Source organism: Anabrus simplex, chromosome 1 (genome assembly GCF_040414725.1).
Source record: "Anabrus simplex isolate iqAnaSimp1 chromosome 1, ASM4041472v1, whole genome shotgun sequence".
NCBI lineage: Eukaryota > Metazoa > Arthropoda > Insecta > Orthoptera > Tettigoniidae > Anabrus > Anabrus simplex.
The window spans coordinates 675,421,885-675,449,450 of record NC_090265.1 but is presented as its reverse complement, the minus strand read 5'-3'; the positions used below and the strand labels follow the sequence as shown (position 1 = coordinate 675,449,450).

The 27,566-nt window shown below is 39.0% G+C and overlaps 1 protein-coding gene across 3 annotated transcripts in view; it reads right to left on the bottom strand.

Moving 5' to 3' along the window:
- Positions 1–3,527: 3,527 nt before the first annotated feature.
- Positions 3,528–27,566, bottom strand: part of LOC136872003 (cell death abnormality protein 1) — a 123,739-nt gene continuing 99,700 nt past the window's right edge. For all 3 annotated transcript variants that reach the window (XM_068227276.1, XM_068227279.1, XM_068227281.1), the window contains 3 exons: positions 19,235–19,357; positions 17,923–18,039; positions 3,528–4,046 (listed from right to left, as the gene is read on the bottom strand). In XM_068227276.1, coding sequence (XP_068083377.1) covers positions 3,955–4,046; positions 17,923–18,039; positions 19,235–19,357 — 332 coding nt within the window. In that variant the 3' untranslated portion in view covers positions 3,528–3,954. The remainder of the gene's footprint in view (positions 4,047–17,922; positions 18,040–19,234; positions 19,358–27,566) is intronic.

The following is a 27,566-nucleotide window of genomic DNA, read 5'->3' as shown; positions in this document are numbered from 1 at the left end:
AGTATTACATATTCTGTGAACCCATGATATTCTGAGCAGGCGTTGGTAACACCATGTCTCAAAGAATTGAAGTTTTTTAGTGGTGTTCTCTGTTAGGGTCCAAGTCTCGGCACTCTGATTGTAAATAATGGAAAAGAACAATACAAGTCATAGGCCCTATACATAAAGAGAGCAACATGACAGAGAAAACATAATGACAGGCCAGAATCAGAAAAGGGACCAACTGAGAAAGAGAAAATGACCAACAAGGAAACACAAAGGGACAAGGCAAATCTCCACATCTTCATCATTGTCATCTTCAAATAGACAGGCTATCTATTTTCAACTTTTATTTTTCAATTTACTTTACTTCACACCAACACAGATAGGTCTTATGTTGGTGATGGGATTCGAAAGGCCTAGGAGTGGGAAGAAAAGTAATAGAACACACAAGTGACACATAGGAACACAGTGGCAGGTCAGCATTGGAAGAAGGGAGCAACAGAAAGAGGAGACAAAGACAAACACAGAAGAACAAGGACAATTTCCACATCTTCATACATTCCTGCCTTCAAGAAGATGGGCTCCATCCTCATCAATCCAAGTTGTTCTAACATCTGTTTCTTCCCATCCCTCAACAGCCTCGTTTTTGCTTTGCTCCCCAGCTTTATAAGGAAAGCAGGCTTCAATACTTGTTAGGAGCCATCTTGACAAATCTTCAGTCTCTTATAAATTTGTCTTCTCCATTTTCTTGTGACTATCCAGCTTTCATCTTAGCTTTACACTTCTCACTTCCTGATGTATTAAAAAATTTATCCAGATTGCATCAAAATTATGATAGGCTTTATGGATATTCTTTCTTGGAAATGTACGAAAACATTTCTTCTTCTTCTTTTTCCATATCCTCTTTGGGTGTCAGCCATCATCAGGGTGATCTGGTTCTTGTTCTCAGCAACTCAGAAAAGAGTGGGGCTACTGAGCCCATACCATTCTCATAGATTCTGTACCTAAAATATTCTTTTTCTTCTCCTACTTCTCCTTCCTTCAGTTTTACCTTGTAAGATAAGCTCATGGAGTCTATATTAATTTTTTTTAAATCATTTCGAATGACATGGCTGAAGTACTCAAGTTTCTTCTTTTTTTTAAATGTTGTGTATGACCTCCAGCCCTTTGTTCAGGCATTGGAGTACTTCACTGTTACATATTCTATCAATACCAATATATAAATGGTCCGGTATTGGACATTATAAATTTTCCAGCTAACTCATTCTGGCTGTCAGCATTTCGCCCTCGTGTGTTAGGCTGGGCTCATCAGTTGGTACCTAGCACACCTACCAAGACGCTGGCTAGTGCATACCGTGGAGGCCACTGCGTAGGCTAATTGTAGCCACCGGCAGTGCCAATGCACTATGAGAGACTTTGTCTCATTATCAAAAATTGATGCCTGCTTGGCCATCAGATGTTGATTCCCATAGGGAATCTGAAATATTTGTTCCGAATGAGTAAATTTATAATACCAATATATAAATGGTCCGGTATTGGACATTATCAATTTTCCAGCTAACTCATTCTGGCTGCCAGTGTTTCGCCCTCGTGTGCTAGGCTGGGCTCATCAGTTGGTACCTACCACACCTACCAAGACGCTGGCTAGTGCATACCGTGGAGGCCACTGCGTAGGCTAATTGTAGCCACCGGCAGTGCCAATGCACTATGAGAGACTTTGTCTCATTATCAAAAATTGATGCCTGCTTGGCCATCAGATGATATAGATGTTGATTCCCATAGGGAATCTGAAATATTTGTTCCGAATGAGTATATTTATAATACCAATATATAAATGGTCCGGTATTGGACATTATAAATTTTCCAGCTAACTCATTCTGGCTTCCAGCGTTTCGCCCTCGTGTGCTAGGCTGGGCTCATCAGTTGGTACCTAGCAAACCTACCAAGACGCTGGCTAGTGCATACCGTGGAGGCCACTGCGTAGGCTAATTGTAGCCACCGGCAGTGCCAATGCACTATGAGAGACTGTCTCATTATCAAAAATTGATGCCTGCTTTCAGATTCCCTATGGGAATCAACATCTATATCATATTCTGTCAACCCATTATATTGCAAGCACACGTCAGTAGCATCACATCTCAAAGGATCAAAGTCTTTTAGTGGTGTTCTCTGTTAGGGTCCAAGTCTCGACACCATGAAATAAGACAGAAAATACATAACACCGAAGTAAACGGAGACTGAAATTGATCTTAAAGTCCCTGTTACAGAGAAGTTTGCTCATTCTCTTGAATGCAGTCCTTGCCTGTTCAATCCTGGACCTAATTTCAACAGCTTTGATCAAGTACGCTGCTGAGATACTTAAAGCATTGGACTTGCTCCAGTGATGTGGTGATGTGCCAGCTACTGTCAAGTTAACATGTTGAATGTCACTCAAGTAGATTTGGTGATTGATAATCTGACTACAGAACCAACATTTACCAGTTTCTGTTTTGTAATTGACATTGTAATGATTAGAGTGATGGAACTAACAATTCTATGAATATTAATGCAAGAAAGAGTCTGGATAATGAGCATACTCCAGATGCTAAGAATTTAGAGCCTAATTTATTTTTCATATTTTACACATAGTTCATCCCATATTTTAATGTCAATTGTGTGCTTGTACATTCATTTTTATGCCATTTTTGTGTTTTTACATTTGATTAGTTATTAGATGTATTACATTAAGGCTCAAGATGGCCATTCAAGGCCTAAAACTTGTCCCTAGTTTAGTAATGCAATTCAAAAAATATTGCATATTATAGTATTGAAAAGGTGGACCATTACGACATTAATTTAATAATTATTATTGAGATCACAATCCAATACGGATCAAAATCGTGAAGTTTATATCCTACGATATGACAAGGGAGAAAACCCTGAAAGAAAACCTCCCTCTGTATTAGGCTCAGCAGGTCAAGCAGAGGGATTATTGAGGAAGTTGCTTTGAAGAATTATGAGCCTCTTGTAAAAAAAAAAAAATATATATATATATATAATGTCTTGACAAAAGATCTACTATTATGAAGAATTGATTTGAAAATTTTTATTTGGAAATAGTCTACTGTACATTTTGTTTCGAGAATAGAAAATTATCTCATATTTAATTCATCCAAAATTGTTCGATGCTAGTTTTCTCTTTTGACATAATGTTTCCTTTTGGCCTAGAGTCCATACAACTAGCTATAATTTACAATGTGCAGTACACAGATTACTCACAGGAGTAGGATACAGTAATTCACATGAAAAAGTGCATACAAAATTAAATAGTAGTCTTGGTTTTACTCCAGAATATGTCAATGCTGATAAGTATGGCATTGATGATACGTTCAAGAAAGAGTTAGGATTGATGTAGGAAGCAGTATAAATATGGTGATGATAGGTTGAAAGGAAAGTTAGGATTGGTGTAGGAAGCAGTATAAATATGGTGATGATGGTGATAGGTTGAAAAGAGAGTTAGGATTGATTGAGGAAGCAGTAACGAAATGATACAAGTTTGAATAATAAATGTTTCTGAAACTTAATGTATTTGGAACACTTGAAGTATAAATGATTTATAAGTCTGATATCACAGATGTAACACAGAATAAGGACTGTAAAACTTAAATCTTTTGAAGATGACTTGGAAATGCTCCCTCTCCTAGTCTCATCTTGATGATAGATGTTGTCTCCTCATTTGGTGCCGTTTATACCAGGGCGTCTTTGGCAATATCAGTTGAAAGCATAGTGTTGTTCTTTATATTGAAATGTTGTGGTTGAAGATAACTGAAACTGCTGTGTGTGGTAGATGAATGCGTAGAAGTGTGTACTGTCGAAATGTTCCTTCTTTAACACCTCGCTTAGCTGATGTATCGGATTGAGTGAAGTTTGTCCCACAGATGGTAGCTCTAAGAGATCATGTGCTGGAAGCAGGTGTTTTATAGTCGAACCTCTTCAAAGTAACCACCGGTCAATGTAATTCTGGGTTGAAAGAAGCACCATCAGAATGGCAATCAATGATGTCGTGGCAAAGATGGTCGTTGAACCTGAAAAGAAGCCAATGGTATTTACAATATTTATCAGTTACAAAATTCCCTTTGAAATATCCTATATACAGTATATTCATTCTTAAGAGCATCAGCTCAAGTACCTACTATGTGTGACCAAAGAATCCCAAATTTTATAAAAACTCTAGTAATTGTAATGTTACAACTTGAAAAAAAATTATTCGTAGAGACAAATAAGAAACTGCTTGGACTCATACTACACGGGAAGAAAATGCAGTACATTCATAAGGGATTATCACACAAAGTGAGCTAGATTGACAATTATGAAACATAAAGGTGGTATTGCAGTCTTTGATAATGCCTATTATGATGTTGTTGAGTGTATTTCTGGGACTACCTAACGCTTTTAAAATGTTCCAGGTATATTTTGTAGTGTTTTGCTCTAGTTCAGCAGTCAGCTTGCTTATCACAACTCTCCACGAAGTTGGTGACTTGTGCACTAATGTGAGACCACTGCAGGCCTCCTTTGAATCACAATACAGTACCAGCCCACTAGGGGAGATACGTACCTCCCCTGCCATAAATGCCTGTCTTTGGTTTTCGTTCCAAAAATGAAGTTCCTAGTTGGGTTCTGCTAATGGCTTAACTTCACTCTCTAGTAGATAAATCATCACCAGCATCCTATGCCCTCAGTCCAAATGAACACCATGGAGAAATTTGGAACTGAACCCAGGCTTTTGACATGCAATCTAGTGATTGGAAATTGTATACCACCACCTCTCCTACCCTGCCGGGCAACATTCCAAACCACCAATGCGAATCAAACCAGCAAACCATGGTCTCAGATCATGGCCAAGCGTTTCTACAAGAGGAGGTACATATCTCCCCTAGTGGACCATCACTGCATTGTGCATCAAAAGAGGCTTGTACAGGTGTCTCAACAGTTAGCTAACCAGAGTCTATGCAAGGTGTGGCATTAAAACTGATGAGCTCATCGCCAAACTGGGAAAAAATGCTGGTAATTTCATGACTGAAGAAGCCCAAAGAGCTTGAGTACTTGCATAATATTCTCAGTCAGTGAAATTAAATTAAATTTATAACGTCATTTGTTTAACATTCATTGTAACCTAACAACCTTAAAAAATGAAATAATTGTGTAACTATCCATATGAGCATTGGTGTACAGTTTGTCATTTAACAGCAAGGTCCAGAATATTTTTGTTTTGATGAATGCAGGTGGAATCAATGCTTTATAAGAAGAGCAATGACTTTACTGTTTTGAGAAGAAAGTTCCTGTCATTGAATCTCATCAAACCCAGTACCCTGAAGACAAAACAAGAGGTGATTCTTAACCCCTAAGTGCAGCAACATTCGCAGTGCACGCCACTCGCTAATTTAAGATAATTTTGACATACAGGGTGGCGCAAGAGTCACTGGACACTGGGCACTAATATATATCTATATATATATAATATATATTAATATATATATATATATATATATATAGATGCCCTTTGACCAATCACTTTTCTTTGGAAAGTTTCGTTTAAATAATCGTGGACGGCAGTGGCATAACGTGGTGGTGCCCCATTGTTTTGAAAGTAAATTTCTTGAAAGTTTTCAGCACACGTCATAAGTCCTGGTACCACGTAATTCTGAAGCATATCCAAATACTCATCCCGTCACCAACTTGACAAAGCGTAACCATCGCCATTTGGTGGAAAAATTCCCAAGAAAAGCAGCTCGATTTGTTCTCGGTGATTTCCGACAAACGAGCAGCGTTACAAAAATGTTGCCAAGTTTGGGCTGGGAAGACTTGGGAGAAAGGAGACGAGCTGCTCGACTGAGTGGTATGTTCCGAGCTGTCAGTGGAGAGACGGCGTGGGAGGACATCAGTAAACGAATAAATTTGAGTAGGAAAGTTTAAAAGTAGGAAAGATCACAATATGAAGATAAAGTTGGAATTCAAGAGGGCAAATTGAGGCAAATATTCATTTATAGGAAGGTGAGTTAGGGATTGGAATAACTTACCAAGGGAGATGTTCAATAATTTTCCAATTTCTTTGCGATCATTTAAGAAAAGGCTAGGAAAACAACACATAGGGAATCTGCCACCTGGGCGACTGCCCTAAATGCAGATCAGTATTGATTGACTGACTGATTGTAATAACAATTTAACGGGTTAAAACTTCCAACTGTCCTATATCTTGCTGTTACTTTCATTTTCTTTTAACCAACTGTCCAGTGACTTTTGTGCCACTCTGTATATGCACTTAAAAATGTGGTATGATGAAACACACTTCTTCTACTCTACATCATGAAATAGGCTATGTCCTCTGAACCACTTAAGTAGGCACATCTTCCCACTGGAATGCATTGGCACCTGACGCTCATGCAAATGGCTCAACATCGCACTCCTCACTATCATTGTCCCTATGAGCATTCATTTTTACCACTGCAACATCACTTATCAGTGAACTATCATTGGAATTATGATCACCATCATCTGAGACGTTCTTTAAAAGTGAAAGAATACTTTCATCAGAGAGCCGCACTTTACAGCTTTCCACCAAGGCTGATTTTCACAGCACTGAATTTCACGGCATTAAAGTTGCTCAAAATTGACAGAGACAGCCAATATATCCACCAAAAGGAAGAAGAAACAATATACAATTTGTATGTAAAAGAAAGTTCAACTTAGTTCACAATTCTTTTAGGTGATGGTAGCAAAATGCAGAGGTTGCACATTGCGAACAAGTACGGCAGTCCACACCTATCAATGTTTGTGGTATGCTGTACCTAGTATGGCACTCTGCACTGTCGGATTAAGGAACTGAAGAAGAAATGCAAATTTTATTAATGGGAACTGAGTATTATGAGAGATTTATTAACCAGTAATGGCAATTGCGATTTAGAAGGAGGGGGGGGGGGGGTGAGAGGGGGAATGTACAGACAACAAAAAATACCTGGGTTTGTTATATGGCAAGTGGGGATATATATATATCAAAACTGGAAAAAAAATTCCACAAAATTGTAAGTTTTTTATGCTCTCTGAGCAAATATCGACAGAAGTAAAGATTGACAGTTTATCAACTTAAGTGCGATAATAATAGATTTTTAAGATTTTGATTCAATACTATACAATAAAACTTTCACCAAAGGAACAATATTACAAATGTATTACAATTAAATAGAAGTATGGTGTGATTATACAATTAAAAATCATTTAGTATTTAACTACACGCTAAGAGACTAACAGGCACTAAAGAGACTGCCAGGCTGACAAATGTGCGCAGCAAGCAGGTGAATCATACCTCAGTGTCCATGACCTTTGTAAAGAAAAATATACCCCTGCTACCCTCCTCACAGAACATGCAAAATGTCCACTACTTGCTGTGGTACTATACAAATTGGTTAGCCACGACGAACACTTTATTCATTTTGTTAATAATTTTTAAAAATGAAGGAAATAATTATCTGGTAAGACAATAGGGCTTGTACAAATTGCTTGCTTTGAAAAGTCCTGTAATTCCTAGTTTCAGCCAGCTAAAATCGAATAAAAATGTAATGTTTTCTCTACAAAGTGGATGGGGGAGTGACTGTACCCCCTTGCCCCCTCAATCACGGCTACTGCCGTTGACTGCCCATAAGCCAGAGCATGTGGACACTCTACAAGACAACTCTGAAATAATGCAATACATGCTTCAAATGGATTTACCCTAAACATGCAGACACAGCCCGCTTCTCTTCTTCGAGTGAGTCAATGTAGGAGGCATCAGACAGTGACAGCTGCAAAAATTTCTTGCAAATTTTAAAAACCAATCTGTTTCTAGCTGACTGTACTAAGTTGGAAAATAAAAAAAGCTGCTTTTCCAAACAAATTAATTTATTTACTTGAACTTTTCTGGTTCAGATGGGATCAGCATTTCTGGTGAGCCTCTTCCACTTTCCTTGGTCTCAAACGTCATCTTCTGTCAGTCTCCTTTGCTGCATCTCTTCTCTCATGTAATCCATCCACCACATCTTTGGTCCTCTTCTCCTCCCACCCCGATGCACATTAATTTAAAATACTTTCTTCCCAATATAACTTTGATGCCATCTCAAATGTGTCTGTACAACTGCAAATGTCTTTCCTGCACTTTCTTTGATATTTCTGTCACCTTTACACATCTTGCGATTGTCCGGCTCCATGGCTAAATGGTTAGCATGTCGGCATTTTATCCAAGGGATCCCGGTTTCGATTCTCAGCCGGTTCAGGGATTTTAACATCAACTGGTTAATTCATGTGGCTTAGGGGCTCCCTGTTGTTGTCGTCTCAATTAATCAGAATTCATATTAGGTGGGGCCCCATTCTACCAACATGCTGGTCACCTACAGGCTGTTGTTGTCGTTGTTGTGATTATCAGATTATCATCATCATTTTCCAGCTCCAACTTCCTGGGTGTGTACAAGTGCTCACTACTTCTTCCTGTCAAAGTATAGTTTCTGTTCCTCTATGTCCTCCCACTTGGCATTCCTCTTGCCAACCTCCGATTTCACTGTGTCTGTCCATCTATACCATGGTCTCCCAACTGGCCTCTCCCCTTTCACTTCTATGTCAAAGTTATTATATATATATATATACATTTGTTTAGCCCCTTAAGGAGCACGTGGAGCCATTAAATAGCACTGGTATTCTTCATCTTCTTGTTCTTCTTATCTTCCCAAAACTTCCTCATCCTTTCACTATGGGCCTGCCGTCTTTCTTGTGTCCACGAGTTTTTGAGCTTTAAGCTTTTCTCAGATGGATTCTTGGGTGCAAATTTATGGCTGTTGATCTTTTGTCTGTATGTATTCCTTGTGGTTGCCATTGGATCAACGTCGACTTCTGCGAGGTCCTTTTGTGCATCCACTAGCCAGCGAGCTTTGGATTGTCGGTTTCCATTGATAATAAGAAATATCTTCTTAGTCAGTCGTGAGTCATCCATTCGTGCTAAATGTCCATAAAATTTCATACGCCGTTTGCGTGCGACTGAAGAGAATCGCTCAGTTAATGCATAGAGTTCTTCCGAGCTTCTTCGCATCCATTTGCCCTCTTGGAACTTAGGCCCGAATATCTTTCTCAGTACCTGTCGTTCAATTTTCTCAATGTCCTTGATGTTAATGGTAAGTGCTGATGTCTTAGTTGCGTAGAGTGCCTCAGGGAGGACAACGGTGTGGTATTGTCGGAGTTTGGCTTTTGTGGATATTGATTTCTTATTGTAGAAGTTCCAGGTGATTAGGTATGCTTTACGTAGTTTTTCTGCGCGCATTTTGTTGGCTGCTTATTCATTGCCTGAATCACCAACAATTTCACCCAAGTACTGGAATTGTTTGACTTGTAAAATGTTGCCATATTTGGTCGCTAGTGATGTTAGGTGTGTGCACTTGGAGTCCATGTATTGCGTTTTTTCATAAGAGATGTGGAGACCAGTTTTTATTGCAATCTCGTGAAGCTTCTCGATGGCGTGCCTGGCTTCTTCGGGAGTCCGGGTAATTATTGCTAGATCGTCAGCAAAGGCAAGGCATTTAATGTTAATCCGTTTACTTTTAGTTCCCATGTTTATTCCGGGTACTTCTTTCTCCCATGTTTTAATGACCTTATCCAGTACTAGGTTGAACAGAAGTGGGGACAATCCATCACCTTGTCTAACGCCTGTTTTTATTTCAAAGGGTGCAGATATTTCACCCATGAACTTCACCTTAGAGGTTGTATCTGTTAAGGTTTGTTGGATTAACGTGAGTGTTTTGTTATCAACACCGTATTCTCGAAGAACATTGAACAGGGTACCACGGTCTATTGAGTCGTATGCTTTTTTAAAATCTACGAAAGTGACCACTGTGCGGTTTGACTGGCGGTGTTGGAGTATCATCTTCAGGTTCCAGATCTGTTCCACGCACGATCGATGTGGACGGAAGCCCGCCTGGTATTCGCCGATCTTATCTTCTGTCTGTTGTTCCAATCTGGTAAGCAGAGCACGTGAAAGAATTTTGTATGCTATTGACAGAAGGGAAATACCTCGGTAGTTGTTTGGATCCATCTTGTCACCTTTCTTATGCAGTGGATGGATCAGGGCAGTTTTCCAATCTACAGGTATGACTTCACTTTCCCATATGTTCGCAATGATGACCTGTAATTGGTCGATCATTTGATCCCCTCCAATCTTCAGCATCTCGGCGATTATACCATCTTCTCCTGGTGCTTTATTGTTTTTGAGATGTAATATGATGCTCCTTATCTCCTCATGAGTCGGTGGAAGGGAATCTGTGTTTGGAGTGGGTATGTGGAATTGAAGTTTCTCAGTTGGTGATTCGCAGTTGTGTAACTTTTTGAAGTGTTGTTTCAGGATGTCACAGTTAGCCTTTGTATTTGTCTCGAGAGTTCCGTCAGGGCGTCGAAAAGAAAGAGTGGGTGGCTTGTAGCTGGTCAGTTCTTCGCGAAAGGTTTTGTAGAAATTTCTCGTGTTATTCCGTTTGAAGTCATTATCGATCTCCTCTAATCTCTTGTGATGGTATGCACGTTTAATTCGTCTGAGTCTTTTGGACGTTTGCTTCTGAGTTTCTGAAAAGATATGCCAATTCTCTGGTGTTCGATGACTGTGCCAATTCTTCCAGGCTCGCATACGTGTTTCCAGTGCTCTGTCACAATCCGAAGTCCACCATCTATGTTTCCGTTTACGGGGTGGTTGGCCAAGTTTCCTAGATGATTCTTGGATATTCTCAAGGAGTGCATCCCATGTTTTTGCATTTGCACGCAACGACTGGGCAAACTCATGTGCATGTTCTTGCAGATAACCTGGGTCAATGCGTGGGATTGTAGGTTTTTGGTATTTCCTTCGGTTGGGTCTGAAACGGATTTTGATTTGTGAGAGGTGGTGGTCTGACTCTACATAACCTTTGCGTACCCTGATGTTCATAATTTCAGGGGAAAATTTTCTGGTAATTGTTACATGGTCGATCTGGTATTCGCCTAGGTGACTGATCGGCAATTTCCATGTGGCCATTTTTTGTGGAGGTTTCTTAAAGTGTGTGGACATCAGCTGGAGGTTTGCCATTCCACATACGTTGATTAAACGGTGTCCATTTGCGTTAGTCTTCTTGTGTGCTGAGAAACATCCAGTAATATGCCTGTGTTCCCTTTCTCTGCCGATTTGCGCATTAAAATCTCCAAGGAGGATTTTTACATGATGCTGAGGGATCTTGGTAAGTGCCCGTTCGAGTTCTGACCAAAATTTTTCAACCTTGTTTTTGTCAGGTTCACTGTTGACAGGAGCGTGTGCATTAATTAGTGTATAGGCTTTATTGGCGCATTTAACTGTGAGCAAGGAGAGGCGTTCTGAAGGTGACGTAAAATTTATCACAGAGTTCTGGATGCTGTTGTGTACTAGGAATCCAGTTCCCAACACATACAGGTTGCTATTTGGCACTTTTGTTGCTGGCTTCCCCTTGTAGAAGCGGTAACCACAGGAGTCAAAATGATCGGAGTCGCGAAATCGTGTTTCTTGTATTGCAAGTATCAGAATCCTAAATCTGTCACAAGTATCCGTGACTGTCTTGAGTTTCCCTATTTTGGTCAGCGTTTGTGCGTTTAGTGTACCAATGAATTTGGTTTCCTTAGGTTTGAGGAGTTTTGGGAAGCTCCGACTCTTCCCAGCATGATGTCCTGGTCCCCCAGAATCCGAATGACCAGGTTTACCTTTGCTGTTGTCAGCTCGGGACTGAGGTAGTTGCTTTGTTACTGTTGTTTCCATCATGCTACATTCATGGTTGATTTTAGCTGGGGGGCATGAGCCCGGGGCGAGCGAATCACTGATGTCTGATTCACTCTCATCGTAAGGGTTGTTAATCCGTACGGGTAGCTGGTGTTTATTATTGTATTATCGCAGACCACCAAGATGGCTCCCAGCAGTAGGCAAAGATCTGTTGCCTTAGAAACGCCTCAATGGAAGAGTGGATTTATATATCTAAATTGGTAGTATCTATGGAGACCAAGAAAATTTAGCGAGTGGGTGGTTGTTAGGGCAAGGTTAGCAACCAAAATACACTCTTAGTAATTTATCTATGGAGCAATTGTAGCAAAATCCAGCATGGAGGCACTTAGGGCAATAAAATGAAATAAAATTATGCCCTCAAATAAACTAAAACAAGCTCTAGACTCTTAAGATAACACGTTCACACAACCACCACACCAATTAAATGCTCTAATACTCCCTGATACCCATTAACACTACACAGAACGCGAGAAAAGATGTTAAGATCGCGGAGCTCCACTACACATGATCTCTTCCAGTGAGCTTCTATTATTATTATTATTATTATTATTATTATTATTATTATTATTAATTTTATTATTATTATTATATATATATATAATTCGCTGAGGCCATCAAGGACCACGTTAAGTCTTGTTGCATTTGACACTGAACTTGGCCTTCTTTAGAGCCCAATTTTCCCTCATTCTTTGTGAGTGGGCCTGCTTATGCTCCTCTGTCCAAGGGGCACCGTGTCTTCTCTTCGGTTGCTCGTCTCGGTTTAGCCCGTTCGTCAATATTTTCTTGCGGAAGAGATCTCTGTTAAGGGCGTCTTCAGCTGAGATATGTATCATTTGCAGGTCTTCTTTGGTATTTCTAAACCAGGGAATTGTGGTTTTGGGGTTTGAATCAAAAAAGTAAAAGATTTCTTTAGTTAACTTTCTTCCGTCTATTCTTTTCAGATGACCGTAAAATCGTGCCCGTCTTTTTCTGATTGTGTCGGTAATGTTCTCTATTTTGCTGTAGACTTCCTTGTTGGATCTCTTTTGATGATCCCAAGATTCCTCTCACAATTTTGCATTCTCTTTTCACCAGTTCTTCAAGGAGTTCTTTGTTGGCATTTAGAGACAGGGTTTCGGCTGCATATAGAACTACTGGCTTCAGAACTGTTTCATAGTGACGAATCTTGGTGTTTTGGGAAAGGCATTTTTTGTTGTAGATTGTGCGGGATGTTTGGTAGGCTATTTCCAGTTTGCGTACTTGCTCCTGAAGTGCTTCTTTGTCCAGTCCATTTTTCATAATGATCTCACCCAGGTATTTGAATTTGTCTACTCGGGTGATGTCCCCGTATTTTGTATGGAGTTTTAGTGGAGCCTCTTTGATGTTAGTCATTACTTCTGTTTTCTCAAACGATATCTGCAAACCAGTTTGTTCGGCAATTTCCTTTAAAATTTCAACTTGAGCTCTAGCGGTTTCTATGTCGTTTGAGAGAACAGCAATATCATCGGCAAATGCTAAGCAGTCTGTTGTGATCCCCTTGGATTTGGTTCCTATTCTCAATGGACTGTAGTTGGTTTCCTGTAATCTCACCTGCCAGGTTTTGATGATCTTTTCAAGAACACAGTTGAAGAGTATCGGGGATAGCCCATCACCTTGTCGGACTCCTGTTTTGATGTCAAAGGAATGCGAGAGATATCCGTGGAACTTCACCTTGGATTTTGTATCGGTCAGGGTGGCTCTAATTAATGCCAGCAGTTTCAAATCAACTCCAAATTCATTTAAGATGTTTAGCAGGACTTCCCGGTCAATGGAGTCGTACGCTTTCTTAAAGTCCACAAAGACGGACACATACTGCTTGGACCTTAGTGTACAATATCTGATGATCGTTTTGAGATTTTGAATCTGTTCAGCTGTTGAGCGACCTTTTCTGAACCCTCCTTGGTATTCACCTATTTGATGTTCGACTTGTGCTTCCAAATGCTCCAGGATGGCAAGTGATAGAATTTTGTAAGTCACGGGTAGCAAAGATATTCCTCTGTAGTTGTTGATGTTCTTCATGCTGCCTTTTTTGTGTAATGGATGGATCAAAGCTATTTTCCAATCTTCGGGTAGGGTCTCCTTATGGAAATTCAAGTTCCCATGAAGGAATCCAAATTTCTTCTATTTGCTTTTGCAAGATATCAAGTGATTCCTCTGGGGCATATTTTCATAGTTCTGCTACTACTGAGACTTCCCCCGGTGCTTTGTTATTTTTGAGACGGGCAATGTGGCACTTGATTCCATCTCTGTCGGGTGGTCTGGAATCTGGATACCTGAGTAAGGGTTCCTTGGTCTCAATGGCATTTTGCAGTTTAGAGCAATTAAGTAAATTCTTGAAGTAATCTGCCAGAATGCTGCAATTTTCTTCATTTGACGTCGCCAGTGTGCCGTCCTCTCGCTCAAAGCATAGAGATGGTGGTTTATAGCCAGTGAGTTTGCGTTTGAAGGCTCTGTAGTACTCTCTGCTTTCATTCTTCCTAAAGTTTTGTTCTATCTTTTCAATGAGAGATTTTTCGTATTTACGTTTCTCAGTTCTGAACACCCTAGCTGCTTGGGCACATTGGGTTTTGTAGGTTTCCCAATCATTTTCTGATTTCGTAGAGTAGTACTGTTTCCACGAATTGAGTCTTTCTTGGAGGACTGATTCGCAGGTACCATTCCACCAGGCATGCTTTTTGCTTGTCTTGATTTCTGCAACGTCTTTGGCGGCCTCAACAAGGAGACTTTTGGCGTTGTTAAAGTCACAGTCATTTGGTCTAGCCTTCTCCTGGAACTCCTCGACCCTTTGCCGAAGTTTATCATTGTCGAAGCGTGTGATCTGTTTGGTTGTCTTCCTTGTGTTTGCGGGAATTGGTTTGAATTTGATAAGAGACATATAATGATCTGAGGCCACATTGATGCCTTTCTTTACCTTGACATTCATAATCTCAGGGCTGTTTCTCCTGGAGATTGCAACATGATCAATTTGGAACTCTCCGAGAGCTTGGACGGGAGAACGCCAAGTCATTTGCTTTCTGGGTAGATGGCAAAAGTGGGTCGACATGACCTGCAGGTTGTGATTTTCGCAAATGGACACCAGTCTTTTGCCGTTGGGATTGGTTCTTTTGTGAGCAGGGTAATTTCCTATAACTTTCTTGTACTTCTGTTCACTGTTCACGACCTAGTTGGGCATTGAAGTCACCCAAAAGAAGCTTGACATGGTGTTTGGGGATTTTGTTTAATTTTTCATCCAGTAGGTCCCAGAAATTATCAACTTCGTCTGGATCAGACTTGTTCTTATCGTTTGTAGGAGCATGTGCATTAACTAGGGTGTAGGTTTTGTTCGCGCATTTAATTGTGAGTATAGACAATCTGTCATTCACAGGTTCAAAATTTGCAACCGATTTAAGGATCTTGGTTCTAACAGCAAACGCGGTTCCAAGCATCACAGCTCCGTTGAGGATTGCTCTTTGCGCTTTGCTCTTGAAAAATCGGTAGCCTTCAGAATAAAAAATCTCTTCATCTGGGTACCTTGTTTCCTGTAGGGCCATTATGGATATCTGATTTTCGTGAAGAGCTTTGGTGAGGGTTTTCAGCTTGCCAGTTTGTGTAAGTGAATTTATGTTGAATATTGCTAGAAAGGTTTTAGATTTTGGCCTGAGTTTTTGACTCTTTGGGGTACACCGAGACGCTCTGACTCGTCTCTTGCATGATGTCGCGTCTCCCCCAGAATCCGAACAAGACTCGTGCGCCGTGGCGTTCACGACAAGGGATTTATCCGAAGATTTACCCCCTGGGGTGTGTTTCTTGAAATGTTGTGCCATCATGCTTTTTGACTTGACTTTGCTTTGGACGGGTACCCATCCTTTTACAACTAGGGTTGTTAGCCCTAGAGGTTGCCTCAAGATGTTTTCTGGCTTCTGGTCATTTACCAGTCTTCGCCGTAACCCTGGCAAGGGACCAGTTCTTTTTTTCACAGTGGTATTTTATTTCCCTACTACCCTCTGACTCTGCTGGCGGCAGAGCCAGCAAGCTTCCCCAATTCCAATGGGACGCGCCCGATGGAGGTAACCGGTAAATCCCCACACGGGTATTATTATTATTATTATTATTATTATTATTATTATTATTATTATTATTATTATTATGATTATTATTATTATTAATTTTTATTTAGTCTGTCTATGGACCACGTTTGACAATCTTTGCAGTATTTTCAGCCTTCCCTGCCTTCACTCTCTGCCAGTATCTTTTCATCCTTTCTCCAACTTCCTCCTTCTACTTTTCCATATAGGATCTCCCTTTCCTTACTAGCGTTTCCCCAGTCTCCTGGAACCACAAACTTTTTGACGAGTTGTGTAAATTGATTTCTGTCCATGATATAATCTTCCAGAACCCCCATCTTCACTAAGTCCAACCGCACTTCACAAAACCATTTCAGCTCTGTCTTTCTCTTAATAATAATAACAATCAATAGTAATCTTGTTTACAGTTTAATTTCCTGGGTGCCACTCTCTTCTATTCATGAATGTCTTGCCCTTCATGACATCATTCAGTGTCCTTCCCATAGCTGCTATGTTGTCTTGACCATATTCATCCAACAGGTTCTAAGACTTTCAACCAGGCATTTTGTTTTTATCTGTGTAGAGGAGATAGTTTAAACCCAGCTTCCTGCCTCACCTCATTTCTTAACTTGTCCATTGAGGTCTTCTTGATAACGGACCTCTGGAACTTCATCTCCGATGTCTGCAGGCTTGACAAGTCTATCATCGTGTGGGTGCACATTTTGATACTATAGGTCAAGATTGGTATGAAGTAGCCGTTGAACAGTGAAAATTTCGCTTTCTTTGGAATATTAATATCCCAGAGAAGGATCCTCACTTGATAGAAGAGGGAACTCTTTTACACCCGTTGGTGATATCTCCAAATTGTTTCTAGACTATTCTGTCACGGTAGGTGAAATTGTGCACACTCTCCAACTGGTGGTCTGCTAGTTTGATACTTGCTGGTCAGTCATCTCTGTTCACCACTATCACCACTCTTCTAGCCTTACTCATCTCGAGGTTGAACTCCAGGAACTTAGCTTTCCATGGGTTGAATCATTTGTTTCTCCCCAGATCATGAGATCATGGGTTGAAACCCTGCTCAGAGAGTCAGAATGAAAGAATGATTAAATAAATATATAAGTCAATTCTTCTTCTTCTTCTTCTTCTTCTTCTTCTTCTTCTTCTTCTTCTTCTTCATTTTATTCCCGGACTTAACTTCAATTTACTGGGTGAGTAGGCTGTGTGATTAGGGGTGCTTGCATCCGTGAGCTAGTGGGTTCGAACCCCACTGTCGGCAGCCCTGAAATTGGTTTTCTGTGGTTTCTATTTTCATACCAGGCAAATGCTGGGGCTGTACCTTAATTAAGGCCACGTCCACTTCCTTCCCACTCCTAGGCTTTTCTTATCCCATCATCACCATAAGACCTATCTGTGTTAGTGTGACATTAAACAAATCTAAAAATAAATAAAAATAAAAAATCAGTTTAGTGGGGTTGCTACATGCTATACATTTTTTCCAGTTTTTACTGCCAGGTGCCCTTCCTGATACCAACCTAATGTTATATGAGGGATGTATGCACTATTTTATATTTCTGTGGTTGTTGAAATTGATTATACACAGTTAAATCCTTGGCCAGGCCTGGAATCGAATTTGGGGCCCTCTGAACTGAAGGCTATTTAGATAATTTAAAAAAATACATAAATAAATGACTGACTGACTGACTGACTGAGTGAATAAATGAATAAATAAATAAATAAATAAATAAATAAATAAATAAATAAATAAATAAATAAATAAATAAATAAATAAATAAATAAATAAGTAAATATGAAGAACTACTGGGCAAGGAGGAAAGCTAAACAAATGTTGATTCTGCATAGTCCTAAGTGACCCATTTGCACAGAATAAATAAATAAATAAATAAATAAATAAATAAATAAATAAATAAATAAATAAATAAATAAATAAATAAATAAATAAATAAATAAATAAATAAATAAATAAATAAATAAATACCTACCTACCTTACTTCATGTGTATGTTGCAGATATAAAGTTAATTATTAAGAAATATCTCCTTACCTGAAGTACATTCCTTATTATCTTCGCTAACATGTAGACCTTTGGGACAGCCACATGTGCTCGAGGTACATATCTGCTGCGTGATATTACAGTCTTCTTTTACAGCACACTTGCCATCTGGAACACATTTCACAATGAAATGAAATGGCGTATGGCTTTTATTACCGGGAGTGTCCGAGGACATGTTCAGCTCGCCAAATGCAGTCTTTTAATTTGATGCCCGAAGGCATTTCACAATAATGGTAATGTATTACATCATAACATTCTAGAATATATTGTACTTACATCATATTCAAATTCTTGGTAGTTTTTTTTTTGATAGAAAGAATGATAAGGTACACATTAATGTTTATTCTGGAAGGTTGTATTACCAGCTCCTCTATTAATATAAATACAGTAAGTAATATGTCGTAGCAGCCTTTGTAAGAAAGTCTCTGATGGGTGTTGGAGGGCATCTGCACAGGAAGGAGTTTGTGTGTCAAAGTAATCTTGGCAAAGGACACATGAGTTGATGAAATGTTAGTGATAGAACAAACACTCAGTTTCCGTTCACAGAAAAGAATGTTCTTCATCATCCATTCCCATTTCCAGACACAGACTGGACAGGGTAAATGTACCGAAGCCATCGACTTTATTATATCTTTCCACCATTCTTCTTTGATCACTGTGCTTCCTTCAGGCTTCATTGTTTTCAACTATGGAGTCCCTCCATCACATTCAAAAGTTATTTTAAGTACAAGTCGGCTCGATGTGTACACAATGCATTTGTTCAGCAATTTCCTGGTATGACCTTCACCAGCACAGATTCATTTGAAACTACTGGCTCAGTGTTCAATAAAAAATATTTGTGCATACGAACAGTTTTAACAGAGGAAAAGCTAGATGGCATAGGTGCGAATCTTGAATGGTCACCAAATAAATTACTCACAAAATTAGCACAACAAGTAGGGGTTTTGGTTTCTTCTGCACACAGAGCTACAAAGTTGTTACACATCAAACCATACAGGTTTACATGGGCCCATTGTTTAAAACCTGCTGATCCAGCCACAAGAGTGAGATATTGTGAGTGGTATCTTGCATCATTGAATGATCATTTATTCTACCCACAGATTTTGTTCTTTTTGGATGAGGCTTGATTTCATCTTAATGGTCTTGTGAACAGTCATAACTCTCGCTATTAGTGAACTTAAAATCCTAATGTTGTTTATGAAGTCCCTCATTATGAAGGATGACCTTATCTTTTTTTCTTAGCAACGTAATACATGAAAGTATACTCAATTTATACGAGTTAGGGAAATAACAGGCTACTTACAAGGGATACACTCCTTGTTGTTCTTGCTGGCATATTTACCAGCAGGGCAGACACATTTATGGGTGGTTGCTTCACATGTCTGTGCTGTGTTAATACAGTCCTCCTTGACTCCACAGTTTCCATCTGAAAAGAACATTCATTATATGATTGTAGTTTATTATTTTTGTAAGATATTCTGCAATTAATACTCGACACCTGTCTTTAAACTATTCTTGCTCACATACATAGCTTCTGATAGGGTACATTGCTGGCCAAAATTTCCAGACAAAACATATCCACCCACATGAATATGTTTAATGACAGAATATGTGGCTGTAACCAAGTTTCGAAGGTTTTCGGGCAACGGCAACAAGTTTATGTTTGACATTCAGCATCAGAAAAAATGCATTCTACCGTATAACACCTGCAGTGAAACATGGCTGGGGTCTGTGATGGTTTGGGGTTGTTTCACATTCAGTGGAGTTGGTAGACTGCACCGAATTGAAGGAACACTTGACAGAAACGACTACCATTCCATCCTATCTCGTTGTGCCCTTCTGTCTGGACAGCAACGTGGGTTTGTCCTCCAACAAGACAATGACTCCAGACACATGTATTGCTATTGCATGAATTTTCTTTTAAACAAACAAAACTCTGGGGACTTATTTTAATGGAATCCCCCTCCCAATCCCTGGACTTATAAATACAATTGAGCTGCTATGGGAGGAGTTGGATCGGCAAGTCCGAAAAGAGTGTTCTTCTTCACCTGAAAAGCTGTGGGACAACTTGCAGAATGCCTGGCAAAGTATACCTGCATCAGTGTTAGAAAATCTTGTTCTGAGAATGCCGAGAATAGTTAAAAGTGTACTTGCAGCAAAGCGGGGTTTCTTTGATAAGAAGAGAGTTTGATGTGTTCTGGTGATCTGTGGGAGTAGAGTGATTCTGGGAGAGATGGCGCACCGGGTGAGATGGGGCAGGATAGGCCAGTGCGGCAATCGCCCGCTAGATCGCTCGACCACTACTTCTCGTGTGTACAGTGTGTACGTGAGAACAAAAGCTATCTGTTGGATGTCACATGGTGCGAGTGATTTTGCCTGAAATCCTGGATATTTCGGGCAAGTACATCTTCTCTACCTTCAAAATTTTGCTACGGCATGATATAAAAGCCCACTGACTGGGTTGTTCAAGTTAAATTAACCATGCATTGGCACAGGCGGGTGACTAGGTTAGTCAACGACTATGCTGGTGTGATATGCGCCATGTTGGGCCAACGCAGTTCTTGGGGCAGGGGTGCGCCATCTCTCCCCAAATGTCGGGAGAGTTGGCGTGCTACATTTCCGGGAGAGATGGCGCGGTATTCTTTGAATTTCCATTTAGGTATAAAATGTGTTTCCATGCTCCGATCAGTTTGCTAATAAAATATAAAATACATTATATAGCCTATATACATTTTTTAAAAAAATTGTGTCAAATTATACTAATTATGGAGAAGAGGAAGCAGCTACAGCCTAATCGAGGTTTGTGGTACATGCCTTTAATGAAACTTTAAAGCGTAACATCTCCAACAAAAGAGAAATTTCAGTGAACGAAAAGAAAAAATTGCAAAGAAAAATTGCAACACAACGGGAAAGAATAGAAAAGGAGAAAAACCTCATTCCATTGAAGCCGCCAGCAATATCCGATGATTGCAACAAGTGTGTGGAGTGCTGGGAGAACTATTATTCGACAAAAAAGGATGATTGGATTAAGTGCACCGTCTGCAACAAGTGGCTGCATGAATTGTGTTCAGTGTATAAGAACTTGTGTAGTGATTGTGGACGATAGGGATCAAGCAAAAACATACCCTAAAAGGACTGAGGGATAAATCTTGAAGTTTAAATAATTAATTGATTAATTAATGACCAAGAAATAATAAACAAGTGAATGTAAATAAGGTAAATAAATGTATTAAACCTGTAATCATAGTTTACTTAATTTCTTCCCTCCTTGGCATATCAAGTACATAACACCATCTCACCCGGACACTACGGGAGAGATGGCGCAGGTGACACACTTTCAAATAAACGACCTCTTTCTGTAATCTACTTACATTCAGACCATTTCCTTCAAAAGGCAGTAAGGAGAGATAGAAGGAATGACATCTAGCATAAAAATAAGCTAATCGAAATGTTGGCGAAGACTTGCTGCACGATCATTACAAAATGTGCGCCATCTCTCCCCGACTTACTCTAAATTTGTACATATTGTCTATTTCTTGCTCAGACATATTTTAAAAATGTAGTTTTATTGTAAAATATTAGTTTTAGAATATTTATATTTGTCAATTCCTTGCATAGGTATGTTGTTTGTTTTAATCTCAGTCCATTCTTTAACAGTATTTAACTTGTCCAGAAACTTTTGGCCAGCAGTATATATCGTGAGGTCATAGCACAAAGTGAATAAACAAAGTCAGTAGAGGACCAAGCTCACCCTCTCTTTAGTCATCAACCTCCAAGGAATCTATAAACTTGACCATATTAATGGCCTATAGTGGTCTGTATTGACTACTCACTGGGACAATTTCACTACACTGAAAAACAAGAGATAATATGCATCTGCCTTGTCAAAGAATACAAAAAAGCTGTTTAATATTTATTAACTAGTACATGTTTTGAGAAAACATAATTCTCTTCTTCAGCAAAATAATAAGCAAACTTCTAAACTTCTTCCTGGTTGTCTGATGTACCATTTTTGACAGTCCCGATATATAGTAATGATTAACTCTATCAACTTTGTATGAATTAAATAAGAATTTGATATTATTATTGTTAGTTCTATAAGCTATTTTGGTGTCATGTTTTAATAAACTTAGACAATTTGTACAAGTGTTTATTTTTATAAGTGATCAATGGACATTTTTTTCTTTCTGATCTTTAAGTAGAGTTGTTTAGGACTGTTCATAATATTTTTCTTTAAAATATTTATGCAATATTTAGAATATCCATAACTCTTTGTGATTTCATGAATCTCTTAAAGAAAGATAACTTTGATAACTCTGCGAGTGTGGGGAGAGACAGGCCTTGTTATAGATACATACCTGTGAGCTATGCCCACACTCTGGCAAAACACAAGAGTTAATGCTATTAAAGTGGTCCATTTCTGGATGAAGATAATCTAAGCTGATACATATTATTTATCAATTGTATGATTTTTTCCCTTTTTTTCTTCCCTCCAAAATTTGGCCATCTATGGCTTAAGGTTTCTTGGCCTTTCTTCTCTACTTTTTGCAAAAACCTCTTCATTCTTTCACTTCTCCTCTTTCTCTCCTCATCGGAAATGATCTGTTTGTCTCAATTGTATAATTATTGTTACAATCCTTTACTGCTAATTAAACCCCTAACTAACCCCATGGCACTACAGCCCGGAAGGGCCTTGGCCTACCAAGCGACCGCTGCTCAGCCCGAAGGCCTGCAGATTACAAGGTTGCGTGTTGTCAGCACGACAAATCCTCTCGGTCGTTATTCTTGGCTTTCTATACCAGGGCCGCTATCTCACCATCAGATAGCTCTTCAATTCCAATAACATCTACCTTGAACCAGACCTCAGATCCAGGTACAAATCCCTGACTTGGCCGGGAATCGAACCCAGGGCTTCCGTGTAAGAGGCAGGTACACTACCCCTACACAACGGGGCCGGCAATCCTTTACTGCACTGTACGTTATTGCTTCTGACTCAAGTAAATAAATAACATTAAAACTGTTACTTATGAACTCTTATCATTTAATCTTTAACACAACGTCCTTAATTTACATTAATATTACAAAATAAGTAGGTCTAATGGGGAGGAATAAAGGAGCAACAAATTAAGTCACACAGTTTGGGACAAAACATACACTATTGAAATTATAAACATGCTCTGAACATCAAGATACATCATTATAACATGCAATGTGAAGACAGTAACACGTATGTAATTGCATCAGCACAGCATGTGTTCAAAATGTGCACTCTCATGTTTCAGTCATTGTTCATGATGGTTCCATAGATTGGGGAACATACTGATGGACATAAGTTGCGATGTTGATGAAATGATGATGATTTTTGTTGTTTAAATGGACCTAACAGCTAGGTCACCGGCCTCTAATGGTTCGACGTGCAACAGAAATGAAAATTCAGAATTCAAAATGTATCCACTGACCAGAATCTAAAACAAATGATGATGAAAAAATGATCGTGAGATAAAAACAATCAGTGGATCAAATTCACAATGTATTAATTACTGGGATGATGCCTATTATCTGAAGTGGTTCAAAATTCAGGTCACCAGCCCCTCATAGTGGTACTAATCACACGTAACGTAGACTCACAGTGTTTCTGGTATGGTGGTACTAATCACTGGTAAAGCAGAACCATGGTGTTCCTCCCATAGTGGTACTAATCACACGTAACGTAGACTCACAGTGTTTCTGGTATGGTGGTACTAATCACAGCCAAGGTAGATCCGTGGTATGTCACACACAATGGCACAACCCACAGGTAACACAAACCTATATCCTAACAATTTTACAATACTGTTTTATGATGTTTTGCACATAAGGGTACTATTCACAAGCAATGCAGGCCCATTGTGCTCCTCACATAGTTGGACCAATCATGAGCACTGGTATTCGCGTGGTGTTCCTCACTTAGTGGAACTAATCATAGGCCATGTATACTCATGATGTTGCTCACATAGTGGTACTAATCATAGGCAATGCAGAAGCATGGTGTAACACACATTACGGAAATGCCCATAGGCAACACAAACTCATGGTATTCCTCACGTAATGGTACTACTCTCAGGCAACGCATACCCATGGTTTTCATCACATAGTCATACTAATCACGGACACCAGCCAAACCCATGGTTTTTCACACACAGTGGTACCAATCACAGGGAATGTAGATGCATGGTGTTTTTCATAAAGTGGTACTCATAGGTAACGCAGACCCATTCTCGACACAGTGGAACCGACCAGTGGAGTGCACACGATGACCATTATCACAAACAAAGCCCAGGCCCGTAGTGTTTCTCGCAAAATGGTACTGCTCCTATGTAATGTAGACCCATGGTGTTCCTTGCAGGGTGGTACTAGTCACAAGTATCATCGACCCATGGTGTTCCGCACGCAATGGTACTAATCACAAGTGATCTCATGGTTCTAAAGTCATCATCTTTTTGTTGCCCCTTTTAGACACCTCTTGCGACAGGCAGCGGATACCATGAGTGGTTTTTTTTTTTCATCTACGTCCCCACCCACAGTGGGTGGCATAAATTGCTTCAAGGCAGGTCATACCTGACTTTGAATTCTGAAAATTTATTAGAAATATATTTTATAGATTTTTCATGATGCATTCCATTATCTGTCTACAGTGAATAATAAGTACCTGTTAACCTAGAATAGTGAAGGTGAAGTCTCTCTGCAGATGGATAAGGATAAAAACACTACAAGATGAGGAAATTATACATAAGTATAAGGATAAGTAAGAGCAGTGAAAAGTTCCAAAGAATAAACACTAAGTAGGTTCAGGATATATAAAGAGAATGGATGGCATACAAAGATGCTGCAATAGAAGTGGCAAGGGAATCCGTAGGAACAAATATGTATAAAAATGGGAAAAAGAAATCTCGGTGGAATAAAGAAGTCAGGCCAGCTTGCAAAAGTAAAACAAGAAGGTATATCTGTTACGTTACAATCATTTAATTTTGGGGCTTATTTTCGGCCTACAGTTTTCCTTGTAAACTGGACAACTATGTAATGAAATTACTGTGATTGTACACTGTTATAGTACACTGTGGTGTACACAATTATTTTAAGACATTTTTTTTCACATTGAACTGTAATTTTTGTTTAATTTTTATGGGGAATCTTATCAGACTGGAACAGCATTACTTGGAACCTTGGGAAATGCTGTGCGTACAACTGGCCATGCCTTCCCCTGTCTCGCTTGTCCTAGGAGTGTTAATCTGTAACATCCGTGTCGAGAGCTGTCTACAAGCCTGCCATGGAGTCAGACGTAAATATTCAGTGTGTGTGAATTGAACTTGCCTCGATGAAGAAGAGGAGTGTAAGGTGGGATTTGCACCACCCCCAAATGTGTGATTGCTTCTCTTCTGAGAATGAATAGTGAAAATGAAATGGCGTATGGCTTTTAGTGTCGGGAGTGTCCGAAGACATGTTCGGCTCGCCAGGTGCAGGTCTTTCGAGTTGATTCCCGTAGGCGACCTGCGCGTCGTGATGAGGATGAAATGATGATGAAGACAACACATACACCCAGCCCCCGTGTCATTGGAATTAACCAATTAAGGTTAAAATCCCCGACCCGGCCAGGAATCGAACCCGGGACCCTCTGAACTGAAGGCCAGTACGCTGACCGTTCAGCCAATGAGTCGGACAGAATGAATAGTAATTTGGTATGAGAAGTACTTGGTAATGTATATCATTTTAAACTGAAAAATAATCTCATGAGGTGAGTCTTGTTTCAAAGGTAAATTTTTGTGTTAGTACGAACTATGTGAAGACTGGTTCTATCGTTCTTAAGTGATTAATTTTCCTTAATTAGATTACTTCAATTTATTTATTACTTATTTCTCATGTATATTCCCTTATTTATATATTTTTTAAAGCCTATTATTATTAAGTTGGTGATCACCACATTTTAGAGTTTTTAATGCAGTTGTGTCTTCTTATGTTATTTAATTTAACTTAACACATTCATACCGACGTGTACTACCGGTGGTACATGATTTAAAAAAGTACCTTTCTAAAATTGCTTTGTATTTAGCATTGCATTCCTTAAAAGATGACATTGAGGTTTTACAAAAACAACATTGTTTTTTTCACATGAAACCCCCTTAATCAATGGTCAGTTTGCATATTATAACAGTTTTAGAGACATTTTACAGAATTTATTTTGTGTACCACTGGTGGCGCATGACAGTATTTGGTAATCACACGGCAATCTCATGCCGTCATGTGCCACTGATGTTACATGTAATTTCATGGCCGTTGAAGTAGATACTGAAGCTTTGTAATTTCCAAAACTGCTTGTATGAGCGCAACAACTCCCATAAGCAATCAGTAGAGCGCTCTTTCAGTGTATCTGTGAACCTCTCACGTTCGAAAAATATTGAAACAATTTACAGTTCATTGTTTACGGTTTGCATCGTTTTCATAGGCTCATAGCATAAAACGGTATGTTTTTCTGGTGCTGTTTTAGAAAGAGTAAAACCACATTCCTATTTTGGGCATTTGTCCTCTTCCCCAAAGAAAAATATATTGGTCTAACTATCCTATGTATGGAAATGAGTTTTTAAAGAAAACTATGACAAGGGAGCAATTTACCACACTGCTTTCTTTTCTTAAACATTATATTCTTTTGGCAAATCTGTGTAATTTTACTCTATGAAATTCAATTTGCATTGGAATTTAATAAATCAACCTTATATTTATAACTATGTGCAAATTTGTAATCTTACAACATGTTTAAGTAGAAAAATTGCTGTGTTTTCCTATTAAAGGAGGTTATTGAAAATCAGTTATTTACCAGCTTTTTGAGCACAAATTTTTGTTATATCATGTACCACTGGTGTACACAATGTATACATTACTCTATTTCCTTGCATAAAATACCAACTGCAATATAAAGCAACATGTATCTTGAACCACATTGTGCATCACTGGTGGCGCATGTTGTTTTTTATTATTATTATTATTATTATTATTATTATTATTATTATTACTAGTAAATAGAAAATAGAGAAGAGAAACAGATTCTAAATAACAAGTATACAAGACTATCACTAAAAATATCGCAGTATGTTACATCTGCAGAAGAAAAGTGTTAAAAGTTGAACTTATTCTTTGAAGACTTTGTTGTACAAAGTTTGATTTTGGTGCTCCAATGTGGTCATAAAAAGTGTTAAAAAAGTATATATTTAGAGGGATAGTTAGCTCTTTCAACTAAAAATTCTCTGAAGCTTCTGGCCATTGTTACCTAAATGCTTATCTCTTATTATCTGATTTGAGGTGATAATGTGCCAACTTTGGTGTGAATCTGCCATTGTAGTTGTTGGTTTTTGTTTTTAGAGTTCGTATCCTGTGTGCTGTATGGTATTTTATTTGTGACTACCGTTATGTTTGGGACTTTAAATTATGTAATTTCATCTGATTTGGGTGTTACCTCTTTATTAGTGGACAATCTATGTTTTTCTTGAGTTTGTTTATTACCTTACTTACTGGCATGACACAAAAGCTCTTTTAAAAATAGAAACTATGATTTTACACTATTATTAATTGATGATACCTTCAGTACTACTGGCTATTGATTTTTT